The 27,980-nt window shown below is 55.0% G+C and overlaps 2 protein-coding genes across 4 annotated transcripts; both read left to right on the top strand.

Moving 5' to 3' along the window:
• Positions 1-107: 107 nt before the first annotated feature.
• Slc29a1 (solute carrier family 29 member 1 (Augustine blood group)) lies at positions 108-10,558 on the top strand. 2 transcript variants are annotated; one of them, XM_042671866.1, is made up of 15 exons: positions 108-162; positions 1,883-1,963; positions 2,287-2,390; positions 3,387-3,487; positions 6,122-6,203; positions 6,320-6,522; positions 6,757-6,896; positions 7,109-7,243; positions 7,325-7,422; positions 7,524-7,602; positions 7,861-7,979; positions 8,199-8,307; positions 8,510-8,595; positions 9,246-9,445; positions 9,990-10,558. In XM_042671866.1, exons 4-15 carry the CDS (start codon positions 3,459-3,461, stop codon positions 10,099-10,101), a joined length of 1,392 nt encoding a protein of 463 aa, XP_042527800.1. In that variant the 5' UTR covers positions 108-162; positions 1,883-1,963; positions 2,287-2,390; positions 3,387-3,458; the 3' UTR covers positions 10,102-10,558. The 2 variants fall into 2 exon arrangements, with proteins under 2 accessions (XP_042527800.1, XP_042527799.1); XM_042671865.1 differs by lacking the exons at positions 108-162; positions 2,287-2,390 and adding an exon at positions 1,478-1,495.
• On the top strand, positions 5,767-27,937 carry Hsp90ab1 (heat shock protein 90 alpha family class B member 1). 2 transcript variants are annotated; one of them, XM_042671862.1, is made up of 12 exons: positions 5,767-5,771; positions 22,278-22,424; positions 23,391-23,597; positions 23,688-23,847; positions 24,321-24,454; positions 24,566-24,871; positions 25,209-25,374; positions 25,560-25,750; positions 25,859-26,006; positions 26,127-26,395; positions 27,137-27,470; positions 27,571-27,937. In XM_042671862.1, the coding sequence occupies exons 2-12, from the start codon at positions 22,278-22,280 to the stop codon at positions 27,678-27,680; spliced, it is 2,172 nt and encodes a 723-aa protein (XP_042527796.1). In that variant the 5' UTR covers positions 5,767-5,771; the 3' UTR covers positions 27,681-27,937. The 2 variants fall into 2 exon arrangements, with proteins under 2 accessions (XP_042527796.1, XP_042527795.1); XM_042671861.1 differs by lacking the exon at positions 5,767-5,771 and adding an exon at positions 20,915-21,021.
• The last annotated feature ends 43 nt before the right edge of the window (positions 27,938-27,980 follow it).

Below are 27,980 nucleotides of genomic sequence, written 5' to 3'. Positions count from 1 at the left end.
GCGGGCCTGCGGGTGTGGGCGTGGCTCGTCCTGTGGGGGCGGAGTCGTGGGAGGGTGGGCGGGGCTAGGAGAGGGCGGGTTTGAATACGCCAGGGCGGGTGCGGGACGCTGGCGGGAGAGCGCGCCGATGTCCGCGCGCGCGGGAGCGGTCTTCTCCAGCAGGTGCTCCGGGGCCGGGCTGAGGCCGGGGGGAGGCCGGGTGAGGGTGGACCGGAGGCGGCTGTTGGTGTTTGCTTGCCACGCTGGCCGGCAGGCCTGGCCCGGGACGCGGTGGAGCCCCCGCGCGGCGCGTGCAGGGCGGAGGCGCGCCGCACGTGGCGCACTCGGCCCGGGGCTCCGGGGAACCCGGGGCGGACGCGGGCCGAGCCCGGGCGTGGGCGGCCTGCTAGCTCCAGGGCCCGAAAACGGTTGTGGCCACGCTGACCTGTGCAAGCGGCCGGCGGGGGGACGGTTAATCCCCGCTCGGCCCGGTCGGTGCTGGGGAGGGGCCGCGCCGGCGGGCGGGGACACCGGGCGGGGGGCGTCCGTCCCTTCACCTCCCTTCCCGGCCTGCCCCGCGGGGCGCGTCCGCGTGTGCTGCCCGGGAGAGTGAATAAATGGGTGTCGGGACGCGAACGCGCCCTCCAGGCTCCCTGCCTCGGGCCGAGCCGCGGCGGCTGCTTCCACCCCGGCCCCTCACTCGGCCCCGGGCCTCTTCCCAGCCTTCCCTCCACTCCTCTTGGACGTCTGCAGACCCTGGGTCTGGCCCTGGATGGGGTGTGAGGACTCCGTGCCGGGCAGTGTGTGCGTGCGTGTGTGTGTGCGTGCGTGTGTGTGATGGGATGTGGGAGAATGACCTGAACCTCCACCCTAGTTTTCCCCTTTCATGGGAGCAGAGGGACCGCCTGCCGGGTTCCCCAGCTAGCTGGGAAGAAGCCGTCTTTATACCTCCCTCCCCTGCCACCCCACAAGGAACCTAGAATAAGCTGTGTATTGAGTTTGAATCCGTAATAGCTCTGTGGCTTTAGGCAAGTGACTCAACCTCTCAGAGCCTCCGCCAGCAGCTGGGTAATTAGGAGGCAAGCGGGTCTGGTGAGGTGGGGGAAGGGGGGCTTACACAGGTAACAGCTGGGATCCTGGGGAATGGAGATAGATGTAGCACCAGGGTTTGTGTAGAAGTTGGGGTACTTGAGAAGTGTTGGGAGCCCCAGCACAGGGAGGGGCTCCCTTTGGTGGCTGCCCCATTTCTGTGGCTGAAGGGTTGGTCACCAGATGCTCTGAGCTGATAGCACTTTCTGGTTTGCTGCTTGTCATAGACAGACAAGAAAGTCAGACGCCAGCGGCTCACGCCTGTAATCCTAGTTACTCAAGAGGCTGAGATCTGGGAATTTTGAGAGGAACGTCTGTGAGACTCTAATCTCCAATTAACCACCAAAAAGCTGGAAGTGATAGAGCACTAGACTTGACCAAAAGAGCTCAGAGACAACACCCAGGCCAAGTTCAAGCCCCAGGACCTGTGAGTGCCACAAGAACATACCGCAAGGCTGGCTGGCTGGCAGAATGGAATGCTAGCAGGAGGGCAGGACTGTAGGCTGCCTGAGGGGCTGCAGGACTGAGATGCCCACCGCTGAGAGCAGGGGGAGGGCTGATCTTGCAGCCTGGGCTAGTCCTGCTGACGGAAGGCAGCTCTTCATTCCACCCCAGCCTCTCTAGTCTAACTTTGCCTTGTGGGGAGGAGGGGCTGGAGCATGGGCTGTGTGGAGGGGTGGGTGTGGTTGGGGGGGTCCCCTCCATACTGTCCAGTAGAAACCTCAGTCCTGGGTGGTTTTCTCCAGTCCCCGGCAAAGCCCTCAGGTTCTCTAGGAAATGCCAGCAGCTATTGTTCAACCACTGTGTTCTCCAGAGCCTAGAGCAGAAGCTGGCTGGCATGCAGAAGTGCTTATTGAGGAAGACCTGTTGATTGGAAGGAGTGCTCTGACCGGAGGTGTGTGCTTAGCCCCTCCCCTCTGCATTTCCGGTGTGTGTGTTGGGGGCTGAGGAAGACCATCTGAGTGTGTGGGGGTCACCGAGGGTGGGCTATGGGAAGGGTGGAGAAGCCCACAGAGGGGCCACTGGCTGCATTGGTTTCGGTAGGCTGCACCTTGCAGCTCATCTGCCCCGCCCCCTGCTCTCCTGCTGAGACTCCCAGCTGTCTTATCTCCCTGCTACCTAGTGGCTTTATCTCCCTCTGCTTCTCAGCACTTGGCTTTGAGTCTTCTCTCCTGATGTGTCCTGTGCTACCTTTCTTCATTCTGGACCCCCACGCAGGACCCGGTGGACCAGGCCTCGTGCCTGAGCCTGAGATAGGACCCCTTCCTAGGGACCAGCTGGGCTCTCTTGGCTCCCCTCCATCTGTTGACTCTGTACATCCGGTGAGTTCAGGGACAGGGTACTGGGGAAGCCTGGCCTCTTCTCTGGACAGCAGCCTTGGCCCAGAGCTGGGCCAGCAAGGGGATGGACGGGGCATGCTGGCCTGGTTTCCTGCTAGCTGCTGAGAAGGCTCCTAGCCCTTAGATCTGCTGGAGTGGGGTACTCCCCTCCCTGCCTGAGAGGGGTATAGAGGGCAACCTGGACAAAGTGCCTGGAGCTTTGGGACTATCCAGTTGGGGCCTGACCCCCACCCCTTCCAATATTCCCTTGAAGGCCACTCTAAGAAAGGGGAAGAGTTCAGTGCCGGGGTCAGAGAGGAACTGAGGGGGGGGATGGGAGGACCTTGGGGTCAGGACTGGGGGTCAGAGGTGGATGGGGCTGGGCTATGGAAAGGAGTGTGTCTTTGTACCCATTATGAAATACTTTCCTGGAAAATGGGTTGAGAACTAGAAAGCCCCTAGGCAGTGGTTGGAAAGAAATATATAGGTGCAGCTGTGCTCAGGGTCCCCTGTCCCCTGAAGAGGGGACTGGCACTCCCAAACCCTGCCTAGCCTCTGCTGGGGGCTGGTGGGAAGGTGGAAAGGTCCTGAGCGGCCTCTGCCTGCCTGCAGATCTGATTGTTTTCCATCTGGCGTCTTCTCCCCTCCCCCCAATCTTTGCCCTCCACTGATTTCTGTCCTTTGTCTTCCTATCTGTCCTTGCATTGTCTCACTGTCTGACTGTCTCTTCCTGCCTCTCAATCCTGTTTCCTTCTCCTCTCTCTGCTCTCCACCCTCCTGCTTCTCAGCTTATTAACTGCCCTGGCTTCTGGATAAAAATAGCGGTGGCAGCAGCGGTCAGGCCAGAGCCCGCTGGAGTCTGAGCAGGCGGGGAGGGAGGGGGCCGTCAGCCCGGGCGGGTGGGACCCAGCTCAGTGGTCCTGAAAGGTGGGACCCCGTGGCTTCGTGTCCAGCTGAAGGAGAACCAAGGCCTGGCCTCACGTTGCCTCTGACCCCCAGCAAGCGCCAGACGGAGAGAACTGCCAGCCAGGCACAGCAGAGCACCCCGGCACAGCCCAGCACCCTGGCAGCATGACAACCAGTCAACAGCCTCAGGACAGGTACCTAGGGGTGGGGTGAGGCGAGGGTGGTGGAGCTGGGCTGGGGATGCAGAGAATGAATGATAGGGCTCCATGGGGCCCATTTTCTTGGTCTTTGGAATATAGGTTGCCTCCATGACTGGCCCCCACCCAGGTAACTCTGAGTCAGGACTATGCGCTCCTGGCTGCAAGGAAGGTGGGCAGAGTGGGCAGGGCAGGCCCCAGCCCCTGCCTAGCCTGTCAGTGTTTCCACTGTTGCTCTTCAGCCAGCCAGCAGCTTCTGGCTCTTCCCGCCACCGCTGTGGGAGACACTTGGCAGCGGCCTTCATTCCAGAGCACATCTGGCAGAACTGCCCTGTCCCTGGGGGCTGCCCTGGAACCTTTGCCTCAGATAACCTCCGCCACCCTGCTTCGTGATCTACCCTTCCTGCCTGTGGAGCCTGTCTGAACTCCCTCCAGTTAGACCTGCAGCCGGGGTCAGGAGGATGAATTATTCGAGGAAGAGGCGCCATTGATTCCATTTCTCCGATGGACCTAGGGTTTCAGAAAGTTGCTGGGCGCTAGGGCTCATGCCTGACATGCTAACTACTTAAGAGACGGAAATTCGAGGATCAGTTGGGGCAGGAAAGTCTGAGATTTAGTCCAATTAACCACCAAAAAATGGAAGTAGAGCTGTAGCTCAAGTGGTAGAGTACCAGCCATGGGTGGAAAAGCCGAGGGACAGCGTCTAGGCCCTGAGTTCAAGCCACAGTACTGGCACAGAAAGAAAAAAAGAAAAGGGAAAAAAACGATGAAGTAGTACCAGCATTCCTTGTAGATCTCCGGCCTGTGCTTTACGCCAGGCCCTCAAGCTGTTCACCTCTCCCTGTCCGCTGTGTCTCCTCCTAGGCCAAAGTATGGCCAGGCACTTCTGGGTTTTGAAGGCTTAGCTCCACCTCTGTGAGACCATCTCCCCACTTGTGAAATGCAGGTGGGGCTGTCGCTTCATAGGGAAGGGACATCATGTGCCGACAGTCCTGGGCTGGGCCTGGCCAGGTGTGGTGCCCTAGCCAGCCCTCCTTCTTGGCTGTTCCCTGAAGCCCTCTTCCCACTCACCCCCTTGTTGTGCTGCCCTGGTTTCCTGACCCCTCTTCTGTCTCTGCCCTGTTTGACCTTGCCTTGGAGTTTTCCCCTGCATCTGGGCCTCTGAACCAGGCCTTTAGTGTTTTAAAGGTAGCTGATGAGGAGCCGGTGTTGGTGGTTCACATGCCTATAATCCTAGCTACTCAAGAGTTTGAGAGCCTGGCGCTGGTGGCTCTCGCCTGTAATCATAGCAACTCAGGAGGCTGAGATCTGAGGATCGCAGTTCAAAGCCAGCCTGGGCAAAAAAGTCCATGAAGACCGGAAGTGGCGCTGTGGCTCAAGTGGTAGAGTGCTCGCCTTGAGCTGAAGAGCTGAGGGACAGCGCTCAGGCCCAGAGTTCAAGCCCCACAACCACCAAAAAAAAAGAGTCTGAGATCTGAAGATCAAGGTTCCATGAGACTCTTTATCTCCCATTAACTACAAAAAAAAAAAAGTAGAGGACTGGGAATGTGGCTTAGTGGTAGAGTGCTTGCCTAGAGGAGCCCTGGGTTCAATTCCTCAGAATCACAACAGAAAAAACTGGAAGTAGCACTGTGGCTCAAGTAGTAGAGTGCTAGTCTTGAACAAAGGAAGCTCAGGGATATTGCCAAGGCCCTAGTTCAAGCCCCAGGACTGGCAAAAAAAAAAAAAAAAAGTGCTAGAGCACCAGCCTTGAGTGGGAAGCTCCAGGGACTGTGTCCAAGCCCTGAGTTCAAGTCCCAGAACTAACACCTCCCTCCCCCGCACAAAGGTAGCATATGAAGGCATTGAGGACTGATGGGAATAGCTTAGACTGTCGGTTTGGGTTACCCACAGGAGGCCTGTGGTAGTCCAGGTTCCTGAGTCCTGGCCAGGCCTGTGTGCTATCAGCACAGGGTGTTGGCTGTGGGAGGCTGTGGCAGACATCTGGTGACCATGGTGGGTCACTAAGGTTGCAGGCAAGGCCTACTTAGAGGACGGAGACCCGGCCAAGTCTGGATGGCCCTTATTTATCCTCAGACCCAGATGACGTCCAGTGGCTCAGACCTGCTGCCCTAGGCGGTGTGACCCGCAAAGCCAGTTCTGTCTGGAGCTTGCTCACTTCCCAGGCACTCCGTCCACTCTTCTAGGGCCAGAATGATCTGGGAGTTTCTTGACCTCAGAACCCTCTTCAGGGAACCACACGACTCCTGGCCAGGCAGCCTGCTCATAGCCTGCCTGCCCGGTGGGGGAGGGATGTTTGTTCACTCTCTCAGCCACCCGCCCCAGCCCCTCAGTTCCAAAACCATCTCTACCATGTGGGTCACACGGCCCAGTGCCCAGGCTGAGGGGTCCTTGAGTGTTCCAGGACTGGCACCAAAGGTGCCATGCCATCCAGTCACTGGCTCCCTTCCCTTGGCTCATCTTTGCCCCATTCCCAGGCCTAGGACACACCCTCCCACCTACTCCTCCCACCTGACCCCCCCCCCACACACACATTGGCACATACACGTGCATGGACCTGGGCCAGCAGGGAGATGAGGTTGAGGAGCGTCCGGTGTTGTGTCACGTGGTCCCTGTTTCCTCTTCTCCCAGATACAAAGCTGTTTGGCTTATCTTCTTCATGCTGGGCCTGGGGACGCTGCTCCCCTGGAACTTTTTCATGACGGCCACTAGGGTGAGTCTGGGAAAGAATTGAGCCAGGATGGGGCTGGGCCCCTGGACCTGCAGGCCTCAGGTCCGTGCCGGGGCCGGAAAAAATAGTCTGCAACCCTCCCTCCCCTTCCCCTGCAGTACTTCACCACCCGCCTGGATGTCCCCAGCAATGTGTCCTTGGTCACTGCTCAGCTGAGCAAGGACGCCCAGGCTGAGGCCACCCCCGCACCACCTCTGCCAGAGAGGAATTCTCTCAGTGCCATCTTCAACAATGTCATGACCTTGTGTGCCATGCTGCCACTGCTGGTGTTTGCCTGCCTCAACTCCTTCCTGCACCAGAAGTGAGCACCACCCGCCCCAGCTGCCAGCCAGGCCCCTGCTGCCTGCTGCCCCCCACCTGAGCCCCAGCCCTGGCCTGCCCCCCACCTCCTGCCTGAGCCTCGGCCTCCCCCCTCCCCTAGCCCCAGCATATCCTCCCCCGCCTCAGCCCCAGCCTGCCCCCCCCCCCCCAGCCTCAGCCCCAGCCTGCCCCACCCCGCCTCAGCCCCAGCCCACCCCCCTGGCCTTTCCCTCAGGGTCTCCCAGTCTGTGCGGATCCTGGGCAGCCTGGTGGCCATCCTGCTGGTGTTCCTGGTCACTGCTGTCCTGGTCAAGGTGCAGATGGACCCTCTCCCCTTCTTTGTCATCACCATGGTCAAGATAGTATTCATTAATTGTAAGTGGGGAGCGGGGGAGGACGCCATGGGCACCTGGAGTCGAGCCTGAGCAGCATGGCCTTTGGTTGGGGGGGCCAGTGAGGAGGGCAGCCTAGCCTCCTGACTCACTGGGCACACATGGGAACCGCAGGACCTGCTTTCCTGTGGCCCCTGCACCCCCGGCTCCTTCCCCCCGCCCCCCATCCCTGCTGAGGCCTGCTGTCTTCCGCAGCGTTCGGCGCCATCCTCCAGGGAAGCCTGTTCGGTCTGGCCGGCCTCCTGCCCACCAGCTACACAGCTCCCATCATGAGTGGCCAGGGCCTGGCCGGCTTCTTCGCCTCTGTGGCCATGATCTGTGCCATCGCCAGTGAGTCCTCACGGGGCTGGCGTGGCTGGGGGGGCAGGGGAGGGCAGGGCCTGCCTCTGCTCACAGCGCTGCCTCTCCCAGGCAAGTCGGAGCTGTCGGACAGTGCCTTTGGGTACTTCATCACAGCCTGCGTGGTCGTCATCTTGGCCATCATCTGTTACCTGGCCCTGCCCCAGCTGGTGAGGGAAGGGAGAAAGTTTGGGGGCGGGGGGGGGGTTGTGTGGCAGAACCTGGGGGAGACACAGGCTTCTCCCTAACTACCTGTCCCCCCACGTGACAGGAATTCTACCGCTACTACCAGCAGCTCAGGCTGGAGGGGCCCGGGGAGCAGGAGACCAAGCTGGACCTCATCAGTAAAGGTGTCAGTGGCCGGAGGAAGCTGGGAGGGGCAGCAGGAGTCACGGTGGGAGCCCCTGGCTGGTCCTGAGCGCCAGGCATGTGGACTTGAGGCCCTGGCTGGGGGAGGGGGAAACACCCGTAGTAATAGGAGCAGAGGAGGCTCAGGCTAAGAGGATTTGGAGGGGAGAGCTGGGCAGTGTGAGGGTATAGTCATGGACCTGTTAAGGGCTGTCTACCTCCAGTTAAGCTGGTTTCTCTGTCCTCTCCATGCCTTCAAGATCCTTCCACAGCCTGTCAGCCCCCAGGAGAGGAGGCAAGAGCTATCAAAGAAGAGTCTAGGGTGACGGTCCCCACCTCCCAGTCCACCAGCCACTCTGTCAAAGCCATCCTCAAGAACGTGAGATGGGTGTACCCTCCCACCTGCCCCATTTTCCTTTTGAGACTAGTCCTCCTTTAGAGTGGAGTGTGTGTGTGTGTGTGTGTGTGTATGTATGCGTGTGTGTGCGTGTATGCGTATGTGCGTGCGCACGGGAGTCTCAGGTGGGAGTTGGTGTTCTATCCTGTCAGCCATCATGAGCACACAGGGAGCTGGGTGAATCCCCTCCCCTTTCTCCAGATCTCAGTCCTGGCTTTCTCCGTCTGCTTCATCTTCACCATCACCATCGGCTTGTTCCCTGCTGTGACCTCTGAGGTCAAATCCAGCATTGCAGGCAACAGTGACTGGGGTGAGGAAGCCACCCTTGCCAGGCTGGGGACAGAGGGCCCCGGGCAGGTCTGCGAGCAGTGTGGAGCAGGGTTTCCCTCTGCCCAGCTGCCCCCCTCCGCTCTTCCCCTTTCCCTGTACTGAAAGCATCTCTCCATTGTTCAGGAGGACAGTGGGAAAGGGGGTCACGTCTCTGTCTCCCCCCTTGTCTCATTCTCTTCCAGGAAAGTACTTCATTCCTGTGTCCTGTTTCTTGACTTTCAATATCTTTGACTGGCTGGGCCGGAGTCTCACAGCTGTTTTCATGTGGGTACGTGGAAGAAGGGCCCCAGGGCTCACGGGGGAGGGGAGGAAGAGTATAGACACGATCCGGAAAGGAAACCCCAAGACAGCACTGTGTTACGGGGGGCCATGTTTATTTTAATGTTTGGTTTGGCTTGTTTTTTTGTGTGTGCTGGTATTGGGGCTTGAACTCAGAGCCTTGAGCTCTTGGTTGCATTTTTCCACTCAAGGCTAACACTCTACCACGTGAGCCATACCTCTCCTTTCAGCTTTCTTTTTGCTGGTTAGACTATGATAAGAATCTCAGGCTGTTTTATTGTGTTTGTTTTTGAGAGGAGGCTGCCTTCACCCCACCATCCTCAGGCCTTAGCCTCCTGTGTAGCTAGGATTACAGGCCTGAGTCACCAGCGCCCAGTTTAGGGATGTTCTTTTAAGTCCATATAGAGTTTACATAGAACTAGGTCTGCCAATCTTCAGCCTACAAGTTAAGATATAGAATACCTACCCAGATTAAGATACAGAACATTCCAGCACTCCAGAAGGCTCTACTGTCCTCCTGCCTGGTATCTTCCCCACCCCCACCCCCAAAGTCCCCGTAATCTGGTTCAGTCCAGACCCCAGTGGTCCTAAGTGGAGCTGCGGGGCCAGCGGGGCTGAGCTGCCGCCGGTTCCCCACAGCCCGGAAAGGACAGCCGCTGGCTGCCGAGCCTCGTGGTGGCCCGCCTGGTGTTCGTGCCCCTGCTGCTGCTGTGCAATGTGAAGCCGCGCCACTACCTCCCTGTGGTCTTCCAGCACGACGCCTGGTTCATCCTCTTCATGGCTGCCTTCGCCTTCTCCAATGGCTACCTCGCCAGCCTCTGCATGTGCTTCGGGCCCAAGTGAGCAGCCCGGGAGGGGGGAACTTGGTGGCACGAGGCTGGGTTTACCACTGGTTGTGGGGACGCTTGGTAGAGGGAGCAAGGGCAGGAGGAAACCGCTGGTCCCAGAGCTGAGGGGGAGGGGCTGGGAAGGTGGCTCAGTGGTAGAGTGCTTGCCTTGCATGACTGAGGCCCTGGGTTCGATTCCTCAGCACCACATAAGCAAAAAGCCGGAAGTGGCGCTGTGGCTCAAGTGGTAGAGCACTAGCCTTGAGCTGAAGAGCTGAGGGACAGCGCCCAGGCCCAGAGTTCAGGCCCCACAACTGGACCCAAAAAAAAACAAAAACCAGAGCTGAGGGGGAGCTGGCTGGCAGGACCCTAATCCGAGCAGTAGCCGGGGCAGTGGAGGGGCCCTGAGCTTGCACAGCAGAGCAGTAGGAGGTGGCCCGGGGCGGGGTTGGGACGTGATGGGTTGCTCACATAGTTAGCTCCCCAACCCCAGATTCTCACGGCTGGGGCAGGGCCAGGCCACCTGCCATAGTCCTGCCCGCCCGCCCTCCCTTAGGAAAGTGAAACCGTCGGAGGCCGGGACGGCAGGCACCATCATGGCCTTCTTCCTCTGTCTGGGCCTGGCACTGGGGGCCATCGTCTCCTTCCTCTTCCGGGCAATTGTGTGACTGAGGGGGACAAAAGGACTGCACTGCCCGCGTGCTGCCCACTTCCTTCTGCCAGAGACGAGCGGGGCTGATCTGGAGGTTTGCTCTTCTAGCTGACTTCTGCTTTCTGAAGGCCCGTGCTGGGCCGGCCGGATGTCCAGGCCCTGGGGAGGGAGCACATTGGTGGCCTGAGGGGAGAGTTGGGAGGGGACACGCACCACCTCTGCCCAATGGCTCGAGAGCTACCTTGGCAGAGAGGCTGAGGTAGAGACAGGGAAGTGTGCCTCTATCAAGGAGCTGGGCTGGCCAGTGTACCATCTGTGTGTGCCTCCTCCCCCTTCTCGTGTCCCCTCCCCTGCTTCCGGTGCCTTGTCCACTGTCACGCGCCTTGTACAGTTGCCGTTTTATTGCCTTTTTTATACTCAACAAAAACCAGGTGCCTTCTGAGGCTGAGTAAATAAATCTTTTTTTTTTTTTTTCCTCCATGGCTCCCTGTGTTCTTGAGCCATGGCTTAACGCCTTGGCGGGGATGGAGAGGTTAGCAGTTGTGGGCAGTGGGTAGCCATGTGAGCATGCCCCAGCTAGGCCTGCGTCGGGGCAGGGCCTGGGTCTGAGGGGAGGGCCTGGGTCTGAGGGGAGGGTCTAGGCTCTTGGCTTCAGAGGGCTCCAGTGCCCCCTGCTGGCGCTGTGCGGAAGGACAGGCCCGGAGCCAGGACACTCGGATTGTGGATCAGACCAGACCAAGAAAGGCCAAGTTTTTCTCTGCTGCTCTTTCCTTCATTCCTAGGACCCCAGATGGAGACGACCCTGTGTTGTCTGCATTGGTGCCCGCCCTGCCTCCACTCAGTCCTCAGTCTCTGGAATGAGCTCGGCAGAACTGGCCAGCTCCTCCCCCAGCTCCTGGCTGGACTCCCACGTCCCTGGGCAGGAAGAGTCTGAGGCCCGAGGGGTTCTCCCTTACCTGGCACCCATCCCTCACACAGCCCAGCCCGCCAGCCTCCCTGAACAAGGCCTGTGTGTCCTCCTTGAACTTGTACCTCCCCTTTCTCTTCCCAAACTCTGGCCTGGGAAGGGGTAGTTTGATTTGGAGCCATGAGGGACTAACCCCCAGCCCCCCTGGCCTGTGGTACTATTTCACTGGAGAAATAGTTGCCAGAGCTCTGGTCACAGTGCTCCCCAGAACTGGCCCTCGGGTATGGAACTCAGGTTCTTCCCAGAACGGCAGGTACTGCTGCCACTGCCGGGCTGCTCACGCCCTGGGCCCAGACCAGCAGACTGCTGCAGCCTTGCTCCGTGAAGATGCCCTTTCTCACAGGAAGTGCTTTCACTGGGGATGTCAAGTCCTGTTGGCATTTATTTTTCCTTTTTTTTTTTTTTTTTTTTGAGCTCTTCAGCTCAAGGCAAGCGCTCTACCACTTGAGTCACAGCACCACTTGCCATTTTCTGGTGGTTTATTGGAGATAAGAGTCTCATAGACTTATCTGCCCAGGCTGGCTTTGAACCGTGATCCTTAGATCTCAGCCTTCTGAGTAGCTAGGATTATAGGCCTGAGCCACCGGCGCCTGGCCAAGTGTGTGTGTGTGTGTGTGTGTGTGTGTGTGTGTGTGTATACTTTATTGGAGATAAGAGTCTCAGAGACTTTCATTCTGGGCGGGCTCTGAATTATAATCTTGAGATTTCAGCCCCTTGAGTAGCTAGGATGACAGGCATGAGCCACCAGCAACCTGGCTTAAGCAGAAGTCAAGATTTTAGGACAGTTGAGTATACCATTGTGCTGGGCACTGAATCAGCGCTAGTTCATCAAGCTAGAATACATGTCCGAGCTAGTGGGAAATATTCTTTTTTCCCTACCAGCTTCAGAAGCTGTGGGCTGCCAGCTGCCACTGGCTCATTCATGCCTATAATTGTGATTACTCAAGCCGCTGAGGTCTGTAGTATCATGGTTTGAAACTAAGCTGGGTAGAAAAGTCCACAAAACTTCATCTCCAAAATAACCAGTGACAAGTCTGGCTAGAGGTGTGGCTCAAGAGTCAGTTCCAGTTTGGCAAGCAAGCTGAATAAACTCAAGGCCCTAAGTTCAAATCATTTACTAGCAAAACAACACTGTGGGTCCCTGAGTGATCCCGGTACCCTCTGTGTGGCTGAGGCAAGGTGAGTACAAACCAGAGTTCTTTCTCCTTGTCCTGCCTCATCTTCTCTCACAAACACTAGAGCCTTGGCAAGGCATCTTAGCACCAGCAGCCCCCAGTAGGCCATGAATTTCTTCCCAAGGCCCTCCCATTACCTCCTGCCTTGGCCTTGGGAACTAACTTCCAGGTTTCCAGTCCATCCCACACATGGATGGGCTGGAAACCAATTTAGGGTATGTCACTCCATCTTCCTAGAACACGTTTCTGTTTCCCTGAACATTCCTGATGCTCCACCAACCCCGGCCAGCAGTGTCATTTCTTCCTCTTCTGCCCAGAACTTTTGAAAAGTGACTTACCTTCTCCCAAGCCTCTTTATCTTTGTCCAGCTCTGGGATGAGGCTAGGGTCTATATTTTACTCCAGCTTTGTCTTTTTTTTTTTTTTTTTTTTGGGGGGGGGGTCCAGTTGTGGGGCCTGAAGTCTGGACCTGGGCGCTGTCCCTCAACTCTTCAGCTCAAGGCTAGCGCTCTACCACTTGAGCCACAGCGCCACTTCTGGCTTTTTTCTTTTTGCTTATGTGGTGCTGAGGAATCGAACCCAGGGCCTCAGGCATGCAAGGCAAGCGCTCTACCACTGAGCCATCTTCCCAGCCCCAGCTTTGTCTTTTTGAACTTGAAGTGCTGCACCTGGCTCCCAGGAGCCCTCAGAAAATGCATGCCGCAGTGCGTCCGCCTGAGTGACAACCTCACCTGCAGCGTGCCTGCACGAGCACGTGCATGCACATGCACACACACACACACACATACCTCTGTGCCTCACTCCCAGACTGTTCCAGCAGCGACTCAAAGGAGGAAAAGGCAAACTTGAGATACAATCAGCTTCTTTTTTGTACTTAATGCTGAAGAAAACCACTGAGATAGTTCCCCAAAGTCTTCTAATACAGATGCCCCAAACTGGCCGGCTCCTGTGTAGCTGCAGTGATAGTTCATGACACAGGGAGCGCTGTTTAGGCCACATGACTGGAAAGGGGAAGCATTGCTCAGAAGGGCTGGCTAAGACAATCTGCCAAGCTGGATGCCCTAATCCTAGCTACTGAGATCTGAGGATCTCAGTTTGAGGCCAGCCCGGGAAGGAAAGTCCATGAGACTCTTAGCTCCCATTAACCAACAAAAAACTGGAAGTGGTGCCGTGGCTCAAGTGGTAGAGCACTCACCTTGAGCTGAAGAGCTGAGGGACAGCGTCTAGGCCCAGATTTCAAGCCCCACAACTGACAAAAAAAAAAAATCTGACAAACCAGGCGCTAGTGGCTCATGCCTGTAGTCCTAGCTACTTGAGAGGCTGAGATATGAGGACTGCAGTTCAAAGCCAGCCCAGGCAGCAAAGTCTGAAAGTCCATAAGACTCTACCTTCAATTAATTAACAGAAAACCAGAAGTGGCGCTGTTGCTCAAGTGAGTGCTAGCTTTGAGTGAAAGAGCACAGGGACAGCGCTCAGGCCCAAGTTCAAGCCCCACAACCAACCAAAGGAAAAAAAAAAAAAAGCTGCTTTTGTCCCCAGGCAGCTGAGACTTCAGGCTGGATGCGCCTGAGATCGCCGCCCAGAGCAGCCTGCCCACCGCGGCGCTCATAGCGTGGCTGCCACTGTCACAGCAATGCGCCTCTTTTTAGTCTTCAGGTGAAATGCTGAGCCCTTCCTTCTCCGGGAGAATCAGCTTTCCTTGCACATAGACATGAAGCCTCAGGTGAATCTATGGGTTGGAGTGTATTAGTTTTATTATTTGATGAGACTATGGAAAGAGCATGGTAGTGGCAGGTGTAATGTATAGTGGTGAGAGAGGTCCCCAGTTCTAAAAAAACAAAGCCTAAGTGCTTCTCAGTATTAAACCCATAGCAACTCAAAATGGATGTGAGCAGGGAAGTGCAGAGTCACTTTAAAGAGATAGCAGCGCTGTTGGCCGGCCAGCCCTGCCTGAAGCCTAAGTCCACACACCAGAAAGACTGCCTGTGGGCCAGAGGCCAGCCCGCAGATCCCGGGCAGAGGCTGGTTTGGCAGCAGCCATGCAGGTCCTTCAAGGCCCATCTCGGTCCTGGACAAACTGGCACTGTGGAGATGGCAGAGTTCCAACCCCTGCCACCCATCGGTGGTCTGTGCCAGCCAGGCTCACTCAGCTCTTCCAGCTCCCTCTGCAGCTAGGGCTGGCTTGGTGCTCCCTGCAAACAACAGGTGGCATTCCAGCTCCAGTCTGCAGGACAGTGCCCAGTAGGGGCCGGCACGACCCCGCCCAAGCCCCTGCCCAGGACAGTTGCTCTCCCAGGGCTTTGCTGGGGAGAACCTTTGATTCTTTCTAGCGCCTGCTATGTGCATGCAGTCTGTGGCGTGGCTCTGGCTCCTGTGAAAGGGATGGCCCATACCTATAATTCTACCTAATCTGGAGGCAATGATTGGGAAGATCAAGCTTTGAGGCCAGCCCAGGCACCTCCCCACCAAAAAAAAATTAGGGAGACCTACTATTTCAGTAAGTCAGGCATAGTGGCATGCCTATGAAAGAGGTATAAATAGGATTACATCACGACCAGTCTGGACAAAGCAACACCCAACTCAAAAGTTAAAGCCAGGGGCTGGGAAGGTGGCTTAGTGGTAGAGCGCTTGCCTTGCATGCCTGAGGCCCTGGGTTCGATTCCTCAGTACCACATATGCAAAAAGAAAAAAGCCGGAAGTGGCGCTGTGGCTCAAGTGGTAGAGCACTAGCCTTGAGCTGAAGAGCTGAGGGACAGCACCCAGGCCCAGAGTTCATGCCCCACGACTGGACCCAAAAAAAAAGTTAAAGCCAGGCGCTGGTGGCTCATGCCTGTCATCCTAGCTACTCAGGAGGTTGAGATCTGAGGATCTCGGTTCAAAGCCAGCCCAGGGCAGGAAAGTCTGTGAGACTCTTATCTCCAATAAATCACCAGAAAACTGGGAGTGGCACTGTAGCTCAAGTGGTAGAGCACTAGCCTTGAGCTGAAGAGCTGATAGACATGCCCAGGCCTAGAGTTCAAATCCCACAACCGACAAAAAAAATTTTTTAAAAGGCTGAGGGCTTTCTCAGGTGGCAGAATACCTGCTTAACAAACACGAGGCCCTCAATTCAAAGCCCAATACCACCGAAAAGGAAAAGGATGATGACAGGATCGTGGGCTGGTTAGGGAATTAAGGACAGCTCTGTAGAACTGGTTACAGGGTGGATGGTACCGCGGTCACCAGGACTAGCATGACCACGTCTCCTCCAGGTAAGGTCCTTATCCCCAGCCTCCAAGCGCCAGCTACTTCAGCCATTTCCATTGCCAGCCCCACTTCCATCCTCTCCACAGCCAGGGAAGGGAGACGTGGGGGGAGGGGCAGCAGGAGCCCAGATGGTGAGGACTTGGGAGGGTGATGGGGGTGAGGCCCCCCATGCATACAAGACCAGACTGCCATGTCTGGACCTGGGGTCCCCCCCCGCATCCCCCGCCATGTTGAACCAGGCCTTTCCCTCAGCCACTGTAAAGCGGGGTAATAACATTTGTGACTCCATCGCGATGCAGAATGATCAGTTGTGCCCCAGCACCTCTGTACCACCTGGCACGCATCTCCCTCTCAACCTGCAGTGCCAACTGCCCGTTTTACTCCAGAAAACTTAAGGCCAAAAGTCTACAGGATGGAAAAAGATAACCCACTTACCCAGTCCATCACACATGGAAGAGTTTCCAGGCAGGGAAGGGGACAGAAAGATAGAGTATTATGAGACAGTCGCCATCTTCAACCCGACTCCAAAATACTGGAGGCTCCGGCACCCTAGTCTGCCAAGTAAAGGCAGCAAAGTTCTTATGTGTGTGTTTGCATATGCTGCTACTAGGACTTGAACTCTGGGCCTAGGTGCTGTCCCTTACCTTTTTTTTTTTTTTTGCTCAAGGCTAATGGTGCTCCTATCATGTGAGCCACAGCTTTGCTTCCAGATTTTCTTGCTAAGACTGGCTTTAGGAGCTGGGAATGCGGCTTAGTGGTGGAGTGCTTGCCTCTCACACATTAATCCCTGGGTTCGATTCCTCAGTACCACATAAACAGAAAAAAACAGAACTAGACAGTGGTGCTTTGGCTCAAAGTAGAGCGCTGGCCTTGAACAAAAAGCTCAGGGGCTGGGAAGGTAGCTCAGCGGTAGAGTACATGCCTTGCAAGCGTGAGGCCCTGGGTTCGATTCCTCAGCACCACATAAACAGAAAAAGCCAGAAGTGGCGCTGTGGCTCCAGCGCTAGAGCGCTAGCCTTGAGCTGAAGAGCTGAGGGACAGCGCCCAGACCCAGAGTTTAGGCCCCTCGACCGGCAAAAAAAAAAAAAAAAAAGCTCAGGGACAGCGCTTAGGCCCTGAGTTCAAGCCCCATGACTGACCAAAAAAGGAAAAAGAAAAAAACCAGAACTGGCATTGTGGCTTAACTGTTAGAGTGCTAACTTTAAACAAAAAGAAGCCCAGGGACAGTGCCCAGGCCTTGAATTCAAGTCCCAGGACCGGGTATGTGGGGGTAGAGGGGGGGAGACTGGCTTTAGACTACAATCTTCAGATCTCAACCTCCTGAATAGCTGGGATTACAGGCTCGCGCCTGCCCAGGAACAGGAGAGAGGCACAACACAAAGTAGAACAAGTTAGTTGTTCACCCCCTCGCCCCCCAGCCCTGCCCGCCCATCACCTACTCTGGGATGAATGATTCCAGGTTACTGAATTTTACCTGCTTATTCAACGGGACCTGGAGCATGAAGAAAGCTGAAGTCAAAAACCTGACCTGGTAGGTAAAGGTGCAGAGAAGGATAACAGACATTTGGGGCTGAGCAGTGACAAAGCAAGCAGAATGTAGGCACTCCCCTGATTCTACGTGCTTGGAAAGGCCAGTCACTTCACATGCATATTAATAGCGCAGATTACCAAAGATGCCAGTTTATAAACTGAGGATGACTTAGATCACAAGTCCTGGCCCTCTCTGCCACACAGCCTGGGGGTTTTCTTCTTGCCAAGGATTCAGTGATTCAGCTGTCAGCTTGCCTGCCTGCATTCCTTCTTTGTGTGTGTGTGTGTGTGGTGCATGCATGCACCAGGACCCCTCAACTTGACTTTTTTTTTTTTTCACTGAAGGCTGATACTCTACTATTTGAGCCACAGCTTCCCTTCTGGCTTTTTGCTGGTTAATTGGGGTTAGGTGTCTCTTAGATTTGTCTGCCCAAGTTTTGACTTTCAAGGACTACCTCAGATCTCAGCCTCCTGGGCAGCTAGGATTACAGGTGTGAGCAGGGGGGCCTGTCAGCTGTCAGATCCAGTACTCACCCAGCCCTCTCGGTCACTCTCCTGGTACACACAGCAGGCTTATCCCTCCAAGCATAGGGAGGTGTGCCTGGCCCTCCCCTCCCTCAGAACCCACTTTCTGTTTCTTAGTCAGGGCCTCACTATGCAGTGAAGACTGGCCTGGAACTTGTGATCCTGTTTTTACCTCGTGAGTGCTGGCACTACAGGGACATGCTATCACCTTTGGCTTTCAGCCTCCACATTCTATCCTCTCTTCCAGCAAGGGCTGGCCTCTGCTCTCCTCCCCTGCCCGGCCTCCCTGCCCCAGCCTCACCCTTCTCCCAGACATGTCCTGCACAGCCTCCAAGTCACTTTTTATTTTCCCCCACAGGGGTTGGAGATTTTGTCTGTTTGATATTTTTAACAACACAATTTACAGTTCTAATAATTTAATCTAACATTAGGTTATTTTTTTTCTTAAGCACACTTGGAGAATTTATTATTATTTTTCTGTCAGTTATGGTGTTTGAAAACAGGGCCTGGGTGCTATCCCTGAGCTTTTGTGCTCAAGGCTAGTAGTGCTCTACCACTTTGAGCCATACCTGCACTTCTGGTTTTCTGGTGGTTAATTGGAGATAAGAGTCTCATAGACTTTCTTGCCTGGGCTGGCTCCAAACCAAGAGCCTCAGATCTCATCCTCCTGAGTGGGTAGGATTACAGGTGTAAGCTACCAGCTCCTGGCTGGTAAGAGGATTTTGAGTTTTACACCACTGTTTGGTCTGCATAGTGAATCAAAGCCAGACTGGACTACAAAGCAAGTTCAAGACTAGACAAACCTATATAGCCAGACACTGTTCCAAAAACAACCCTGCTCCCAAATCAAAGTAAGTTGAATTTCACTTAAGTGCTAGTTGCTCACGCTATACAGGAGACCTAGAGGATCATGCCCAGGCAGAAAAGGCTGTGAGATTCCATCTTCAGTTAACCAGACCGAAGGCATAGTTCAAATGGTACAGTGCCAGTCCTGAGAACTTGAGTCATTGGGTACCAACACACACACACACACACACACACACACACACACACACACACACACCCTAACAAACTCTCCAACCATAGCTGAGGGCATGGCTCAGAATTTTGGCATAGCAAGTGCAAGGACCTATGTTCAACCACTAGTACACACACCTACCAAAAAAAGGGGGGGGGGGCTAGGAAGATGGCTCAATGGTAGAGTGCTTGCCTTGCATGCATGAGGCCCTGGGTTCGATTCCTCAGCACCACATAAGCAGAAAAAGCCAGAAGTGGCGCTGTGGCTTAAGTGGCAGAACACTAGCCTTGAGCTGAAGAGCTGAGGGTCAGCATCCAGGCCCAGAGTTCAGGCCCCACGACCAACAAAAAAAAGAAAAAAAGATGGGAAATAGTAGAAAATTGTTCTCAGATGATACAGTTGCATCTAGAAAACACCAAGAGGGCTGGGAATGTGGCTTAGTGGTAGAACGCTTGCCTAGATGCATGAAGCTCAGGTTCGATTCCTTAGTACCACATACAAAGAAAAAGCCAGAAGAGGCACTGTGGCTGAAGTAGTAGAGTGCTCAACTTGAACAAAAGCAGCTCAGGACAGTGCCCAGGCCCAGAGTTCAAGCCCCAGAACTGGCAAAACAAACACAGGACCAAGTCTACTGACATTCATTTGATCATTCATCTGAGAACTGGGGATGGGCTGGGCCTGCCTCCACAGCACAGTGCTGGTGTAGAACACAGGGACTGAGCTGCAGTGAGTTCTCGGCCAGCCTTGGCTACAAATCGACTCACCCCAACTGCTTTTAATCATGAGCAAGGCAGAACAGATCCCTAGCCTTTGTCTTGGATTCCTGAGAATATAGTTTTTTTGTGCACTGTCCCCCAGCTTTACTGCTCAAGGTTGATGTCTACCACGTGAGCCACAGCCCCACTTCCTCCTCCCCAGTGATGGACTGGCGATAAGTCTCAGGATTTTTCTGCCCTGGGCTGGCTTCAATCCTCAGATCTCAGCCTCCAGGAGCTAAAATTACAGGCCTGGGCCACTCCTGGTGCCCGGCCTGAAAGCACAAGCACCCCTGAGCTACGTCTCCAGTCGGGGAACAGGGTCAGCTGGAGAGACCCCCCGGGCTCCAAGGCTGCTCCTGCTTGGGGGTCTTCCTGGGAGCAGCACCCAGCGTCCCTTTCCAAGTCCACGGACGTCCCCCGGGCCACAATGACCCAGATCCAGGAGAGCCGGGGACGGCGCCGGGGAGGATGAGGGAAAGGAGCGCCGCCCGTCCCCGGGCGCCGCGGCCGTGCGCACGGGCGAGCAAGGCGGCCGGGCATTCCCAGGCCCCGGGCGGGGAGCGGCCGTTCTCCCCCGCGGGCCTTCCGGGGGCCTCGGGCGGGCCAGGACGGCTCGCCCGCCAGAGGGCGGCGAGGCCCGCGTCTCCAGGAGCCGGTGAAGCTCCGGCACGCTGCTCAGATCCTGGGGGACCCTGCCCCCTCCCCAGGTCCAAGCGCGGAGAGGGACGCGGGTGGGGAAATGAACCCCGCGGAAGAGCCAGCCGCACGGGCGGGTGCGGGGCGCTTCTCCCCGGGAGCGACCCCGTCCCCGCTCGCTAACAATGGTGCCCACAGCGGCTGCGACACGGACGAGGGCCCGGCCGCGCGCCCCGTCCACGCCGCACCCCGGCACGCGAGCAGCGCGGGCTCCCCGGCCCCGCACGCCGAGCCCGCAGGACGCGCGGCGGCGCAGGGGTCGTCGCCACGGACTCGCGCACGGCCGGGGCCGCAGAGGGAGGGGCGGGGCTTGGGGCGGGGCGGGGCCGAGACCAGCCTGGAAACTGCTGGAAGGATGGATCGCAGCACCGCCGCTCCGTCCGCCGCAAGCCCGCAAAAAGTCCCCGCCAGCCCGGGCGGCGCCCCTCCCCCGCCCCCGGCTGGGGCCGTGTGCGCCCCGGGAGCCGGGCTGGGGCCGGATGGGGGTGTGCGCGGCAGGCCTCGGGAAGCGGGTCGGGGAGCGGCAGTGGCGGTGCCCCCCAGGGCCGGCTCTGACTGCGCTCGACTCGGGGGGAACAATAGGGCCTCGCCGTCGCCCACCCCGCACACCACACAGCACTCCTGGTCCCGGTTTGACGAGGTCACGTCCTGACGTGACTGACGGGGCTGCGAACTGGAGGGAGGCTTCCGTCCCGGAGGCCGCGGCGGCCCCGGCCTCCCTCCCCTGCATCTCTCACCCCCCCTCGCTCGCTGCTCCCCGCTTCTCCGGCCTCCCCTCCCCCGCCCGCTCCCCACGATGACGTCACGGCGGGCGGCGGCGGCAGGTGCGGCGCGGACGCGCACGCTCCTTCAGGCGGAGGGATCCGGGGCGGGGCCCGCGGTGGGTGCTCCGCCTTATATAGGCCGGTCGGAGGGCGCCGGCCGCTCTCTCGAGTCAGCCCCGCGCAGCGCTCCCCGCGTGCGAGTCCCACGCCGTCCGGGCCCACCTCGCCGTCCAGCACCGCAGCTCTTTTTCCTGCACGGTAAAGCCGCGGCCTCCCTCCTCGGCGTCCCCCTCGGGCCCGCTTCGCGGGCTGCTTCCTTCCGCCCGGCCCTTTGCAGGCCAGGCTGCCCGGGCCGGGCCGGCGTGCGGGGCGACGCGCCTGGCGCAGGTCGGGGTGGCGGTGGGGGCGCCGGCTCGGGGGGTTGCGGGCAGCTCTTGCAGAAGCCCGCCCGCACAGCGCTCGCCTCCGGGGGCTGAGCGGCGGCCCGACGGGCGGGGTGCGGGGCCCCGGGCGGGGGGGGCGCCCGCACGTGGCGGCCCCGTCGGCGTGGGGCCGTGTTGGCCCCCCACTTCCGGACGCGCCTGCGGGAGGCCGGCGCGGCCTCGGGGCGCCCAGGCCGCAGTGACTCAGCGCGCCCGGACCCGCGTGTCTGCTCCCCGCTTTGTTTCCGTGGGGCTCGCGGCGTGGGGAGGCACGCTTCCGGCCGGCTATGCTTCCAGATCTTTCCTGCAGAGGCTGGGGGGCGGGGCTGGGGAGGGCAGGGCTGGGAAGATTCGTGGGTCTCTCCCCCGCCCCTCCCTGATAGCCGAGATTGTTCTGGAAGCTTCTGGAGCCTGGCGCCCCGCCCCAATGCCCGGATGCTAGGGCGATAGGAAGGTGCACAGTGGCGCCCCCTCCTCGCGTGGGCCCTGCCGACAACCTCGGCCACCATCTTTGCGGTGTTCGGTCTTTAACTAGTCCGCCTAGTGTGGGGTCCCGGTGAGGCCTTTGCCCGGCGCCCCTTTGTCCTGATGTGGTTGAGCCTTAGTGGCGTGTGACCGAGTCGGGTTACCTTGCCTGGCTGGAGGCAACTGCACAGTCCAATCCGTTCAGCAGACCAGAGGCCTTGCAGGGGGTCATTAAACTTGGTCCTGCCCCAAATTAAAGAAGAGATTGTGGCTGCTGACTCCGACCAGCCCCTGAGCGAGTGACCTGGTGATCTGACCGGAATAGGTAGAGTAGGGCCGGCATTGCCGAATTTCAAGCAGACCAATCCATGCTGAGAACCTTGGCCTCAGATCTCACGCTGTTCTAAGTGTGGCTTTGCATTTAGTGGAGAAATGTTACATTTCCACTCCAAATGAGTTCCTGTACGGTTACAAAAAAGTCACTTCTCAGTCGAGGGAATGGAAGATACAGTACCTACCTCAAGACTTGGGTGTGAAAGGGTTTGAAACTCAGGTGGACTTGAGGGAGGTTTAGTGATTGATAGGATCATCAAGTTCTTTAGTAATGGTGGTTACTCTTATTTCTAGATGCCTGAGGAAGTGCACCATGGAGAGGAGGAGGTGGAGACTTTTGCCTTTCAGGCAGAAATTGCCCAGCTTATGTCTCTCATCATCAATACCTTTTATTCCAACAAGGAGATTTTCCTTCGAGAGTTGATTTCCAATGCTTCTGATGTGAGTATTGCAGTGTGGTTTCTAACTACAAGAGGCAAGGGTAGTGTAATATTTGAGGACTATTTCTGAAGAGGAATAAACCATCACTAGTCAAAAGAATTTGCCCTTAATTATTTGAAAGGCAAGGTGTCCTGGATCACAGGGAAAACTAATGTAAACTTGTAAACTGACATTTAAATATTAAAGGCCAGTAAATTTGAGGGTATCTATACACAAAGCCCTGTTTATCAAATTTCAGGAAATAGAACTGTGGGAGGGATCTTTCTGGTGGGGGCATGAAAGTTGGAGTAAGGGTAAACAAATGGCAGTCCTGGTGTTCATTATGTGGAAAATCGACTATGCTAAGGTCAGGGGCCTTAATTGGAACCTAGGGGAAAGCGAAGGAATGGGTGATAGTGTCCCAAAACAGGTTATACTTAATAACCTATTATATGAATTGCTAATTCCACTGTATAATACTTTTGTTTTTGCTAGTCCTGAGGCTTGAACTCAGGGCCTAGGCACTGTCCCTGAGCTTCGTTTGCTCAAGACTAGCACTCTTACCATTTGAGCCACAGCACCACTTCTAGCTTTTACTTGTGTGGTGCTGAGGAATCTAATCCGGGGCTTCACGAGTGCTAGGAAAGCACTTTGTATAATTTTCTAAAAAATGCAAGGATAGCAAATGAGATTTTTTTTTTGTCAGTCGTGGGGCTTGAACTCTGGGCCTGGGCACTGTCCCTGTGCTCTTCAGCTCAAGGCTAGCACTCTACCACTTGAGCCACAGCACCACTTCCAGCTTTTTTCTTGATTTTTCTTTAAATATAAAAAAGACATGGACTTTACAACGTGGGGGAGGGTTTGGGGGGGAGGAATGGTAGGGGAAAAACAAAGGGGCTAACAGTGCTTGGTAGGAACTGTAACCTCTGTACAGTATCTTCATGATAAAAATATTAAAAAATGGAATCAAATGACTTGTATTTGCAGGCCTTGGACAAGATTCGCTATGAGAGTCTGACAGACCCTTCCAAATTGGACAGCGGCAAAGAGCTGAAAATTGACATCATCCCAAACCCTCAGGAACGGACCCTGACTCTGGTGGACACAGGCATTGGCATGACCAAGGCTGACCTCATAAATAACTTGGGAACCATTGCCAAGTCTGGCACTAAGGCATTTATGGAGGCTCTTCAGGTATGGCATGTCTCATGTTCACATCACCACTTAGCACTGTTGCTGCCTGTTAACTTTCTCTAAACTTGTTTGGATTGAAATCTTTTATAGGCTGGTGCAGACATCTCCATGATTGGGCAGTTTGGTGTTGGATTTTATTCTGCTTATCTGGTGGCAGAGAAAGTAGTGGTGATCACAAAGCACAATGATGATGAGCAGTATGCTTGGGAGTCCTCTGCTGGGGGCTCCTTCACTGTCCGAGCAGACCATGGTGAGTAGGCTGTCCCCATTGAGTGGGCAGCTTGGGGTGGATTCTCTTTTTTTTTTCATGGGGCCTGAACTCTAGGCCTGGGTGCTGTCCCTTAGCTTGAGGCTAGCACTCTACCTTTTGAGTCACAGTACCACTTTTGGCTTTATCTGCTTATGTGGTGCTGAGGAATCTAACCCAGGGCCACATGTATGGAGGCAAGCACTCCAACACTGAGCCACCTTACTAGCCCCTGGGGTGGGTTCTCTAGGTAAGCAAATGCCACTCTTTCTGTGTGCCCTCCTGTGCTGATACAGGGCCTTGGAATCAGGCCCAGGGTGCTGCAGCATTAGTTTTTTACCTGGAGGCTGGTGGTTGACAATTTGAGCCATACTTGTGCTTATTTATTGCTGGTTAGTATTTGTAAAGCAGTTTATTTTCACTATAGTCAATGTTCAACATGACATCTTCCAAACTTAAAGTCAATTCTTTCCTAGGTGAGCCCATTGGCCGGGGTACCAAAGTGATCCTCCACCTCAAAGAAGATCAGACAGAGTATTTGGAAGAGAGGCGGGTCAAGGAAGTCGTGAAGAAGCACTCTCAGTTCATAGGCTATCCCATCACCCTCTATGTAAGTGTGGGCTGGAACCTGTGTCTGCTGTTTTGGAAGCTCATGTCCTCTGACTTGGCTTTCCTGGTGTTGCATTCTCCAAAATTTTAACTGTTAAATCTGGCATTTTAGTTGGAGAAGGAACGAGAGAAGGAAATCAGTGATGATGAGGCAGAGGAAGAGAAAGGTGAGAAAGAAGAAGAAAAGGATGATGAGGAAAAGCCTAAGATTGAAGATGTGGGATCAGATGAGGAAGATGACAGTGGTAAGGAGAAGAAAAAGAAGACTAAGAAGATTAAGGAAAAGTACATTGATCACGAAGAACTGAACAAGACCAAGCCTATTTGGACCAGAAATCCTGATGACATCACCCAGGAGGAATATGGAGAATTCTATAAGAGCCTTACCAATGACTGGGAAGATCATTTGGCAGTCAAGGTGAGGTTTATTCTCATTTTCCTTGTGTGGACTAAACGAGAGCAGGTGCAAACTATTGACAGGGAATGTGGCACAGAAGTGGCCTAATTGATTGTAGCTAGGAACAGAGAAAGCAGTTGGCCAGAATGGAGAAACAGACCATTGGTTCTGATGTACCCCACAGGCTTAATGTTCTGCACGGATTGTGTATAACCAGTACCATTGTAGACTTATTTGGTGTTGGCTCAGAGGAAGTTTCTCAGTGATCCTTGGGATACCGTTTAGTTTTATTTAAATGCTTTAGTGTATGTGACTAAGAAGTGTGTTCAAATTAGCTCATAATTTTGGGTTATTTCAGCACTTTTCTGTAGAAGGTCAATTGGAGTTCAGAGCATTGCTCTTCATCCCCCGCCGGGCTCCTTTTGACCTCTTCGAGAACAAGAAAAAGAAGAACAACATCAAACTCTATGTCCGTCGTGTGTTCATCATGGATAGCTGTGATGAGTTAATACCTGAATATCTCAGTGAGTATCTCTGAGGCTGTTGCCTAGGAGTGAGTGTCTTTGGTTGGTTATAGATCTCCAGTTTATTGCAGTGGTCCTTTGCAGCACGCTAGGTAGCAGAGGTTTGTGGGAAGAGTAGAACTTTTTCTGCTTTGTGGGCAGTCAGGTCTGGTCCAGCTGTGCTGAACTTTTATGTCTGATTGCAGACTTTATCCGTGGCGTGGTTGACTCTGAGGACCTACCCCTGAACATCTCTCGGGAAATGCTCCAGCAGAGCAAAATCTTGAAAGTCATCCGTAAAAATATTGTGAAGAAATGCCTTGAACTCTTTTCTGAGCTGGCAGAAGACAAAGAGAACTATAAGAAATTCTATGAGGCATTCTCAAAGAACCTAAAGGTGAGACTGATGTTTAATTCTGCTGATACCACACTTAGCAAGTAGGGTGCTTCCCCATTCAGAGTACCAGGTTCCAGTTGGATTATTTATTCTCTCCTATTCCAAAAGCTTGGCATCCATGAGGACTCTACTAACCGGCGGCGCCTTTCTGAACTGCTGCACTATCACACTTCCCAGTCTGGAGATGAGATGACTTCTCTGTCAGAATATGTCTCTCGCATGAAGGAGACACAGAAGTCCATCTACTACATCACTGGTGCGTTGGACCCGGGTCTTGATCCAAAGGGGTTCTGTGGGTAAGGACAGGTAGAGGGACATATCCCTGCTTCCTGGGAACTGGCACTAGGAAGGTTACATTTAATAATTCAACTTGCAGGTGAGAGCAAAGAGCAGGTTGCCAACTCTGCCTTTGTGGAGCGAGTGCGTAAGCGGGGCTTTGAGGTAGTGTACATGACGGAGCCCATTGATGAGTACTGCGTGCAGCAACTCAAGGAGTTTGACGGGAAGAGCCTGGTCTCTGTGACCAAGGAGGGTCTGGAGCTGCCAGAGGATGAAGAGGAGAAAAAGAAAATGGAGGAGAGCAAAGCCAAGTTTGAGAACCTTTGCAAGCTCATGAAAGAGATCTTGGATAAAAAGGTTGAGAAGGTGAGCCATTTAGGGACGAAGTTATACTACTTGTAACCACCTGCACCTGTGGGTCAGACTTCTGCTAGTGGAGATCCCAGCGAGTTTACTGTTAAATCATTTTATGTCTTGCTTGGTTTCTTAGTCACATTTGAGGATCATTGCTAGAGTAGGAACTTTTTTGTGCCAGTATTGGGCCTTGAACATGGCCTAGATCCTGACTGTCTTTTAAGCTTTTTTTGCTCAAGGCTAGTGTGCTCTACCTTTTTTTTGGGGGGGGGGGGGGTCCGGTAGTGGGGCCTGAACTCTGGGCCTGGGCGCTTTCCTTCAGCTCAAGGCTAGCATTCTACAACTTGAGCCACAGCGCCACTTCCAGCTTTTTGCTTACGTAGTGCTGAGGAATCGAACCCAGGGTCTCAAGCATGCAGGGCAAATGCTCTTCTGCTGAGCCACCTTCCCAGCCCCAATCTCATACATTTTCTTTGCTGCCTGGGCCTCATAGCATCAAAGATCCTCAGGTCCTAGCCTCCTGAGTAGCTAGGATTACAGGTATAACTCATAGATCTTGTCAATACTGTTTATTTCTCCTTAACTATGTCGTGAGATTTTATATGTCAGTCCTGGGGCTTGAATTCAGGGACTGGATGCTGTTCTTGGCTGGGCTTTGCCCTTGGCTTGTCTCAACTAGCCTAGAGTAGCCATGAGCCTCCTGACTACAGATGCTGCCACCCTACCCTGCTGAACTCTTTTAACTGTCCACAGGTGACAATCTCAAATAGGCTTGTGTCTTCCCCCTGCTGCATTGTGACCAGCACATATGGCTGGACAGCCAACATGGAAAGGATCATGAAGGCCCAGGCGCTTCGAGACAACTCCACCATGGGCTACATGATGGCCAAAAAGCATCTGGAGATGAACCCCGACCACCCCATTGTGGAGACGCTGCGACAGAAGGCGGAAGCAGACAAAAATGACAAGGCTGTCAAGGACCTGGTCGTGCTGCTGTTTGAAACTGCGCTGCTTTCTTCTGGCTTTTCCCTGGAAGACCCCCAGACCCACTCCAACCGCATCTACCGCATGATCAAACTTGGCCTGGGTAAGCTGGAGTCTAGTGAGCTTATGGCTAGTTGTGGGACTGGTCTCAAGTTCTAACCTGTTTTTCTTGTGAGACTTACTTTTTTTTCTTTTAATTTTAGGCATTGATGAGGATGAAGTGGCAGCAGAGGAGCCCAGTGCTGCTGTTCCTGATGAGATTCCCCCACTGGAGGGCGATGAGGATGCCTCTCGCATGGAAGAAGTAGATTAGAAACTCCCACTGGGAAGGAAGCCTGCGCCCTCCTCTGTATAGTGTCCCCACGCAGCCTAAACTGGCCCTGTCCCACCCCCCCTCCCTCTGCTGATGATTATCTTCTCTCCTGTCCCAAGTCCCAGGCAGGAAACAAGGGATTCAAGCCCTAACCCCCTCCCTCCCTCTGCCAGCAGGGTTGGGTGTTGTGTATTGTGTTTTTTTTTTTGTGTTATGAGATTAAAAGTATGCAAAATAAAAGACGGAGTTTTATACAACTCTCTCCCTTGTAAAGTGGATATTGCTGCTTTTTTGCTACAG

This window comes from Dipodomys spectabilis, unplaced genomic scaffold (genome assembly GCF_019054845.1).
Source record: "Dipodomys spectabilis isolate Male_0828 unplaced genomic scaffold, ASM1905484v1 ptg000669l, whole genome shotgun sequence".
NCBI classification, from domain to species: Eukaryota; Metazoa; Chordata; class Mammalia; order Rodentia; family Heteromyidae; genus Dipodomys; species Dipodomys spectabilis.
This window is presented reverse-complemented; position numbering and strand designations above follow the sequence as displayed.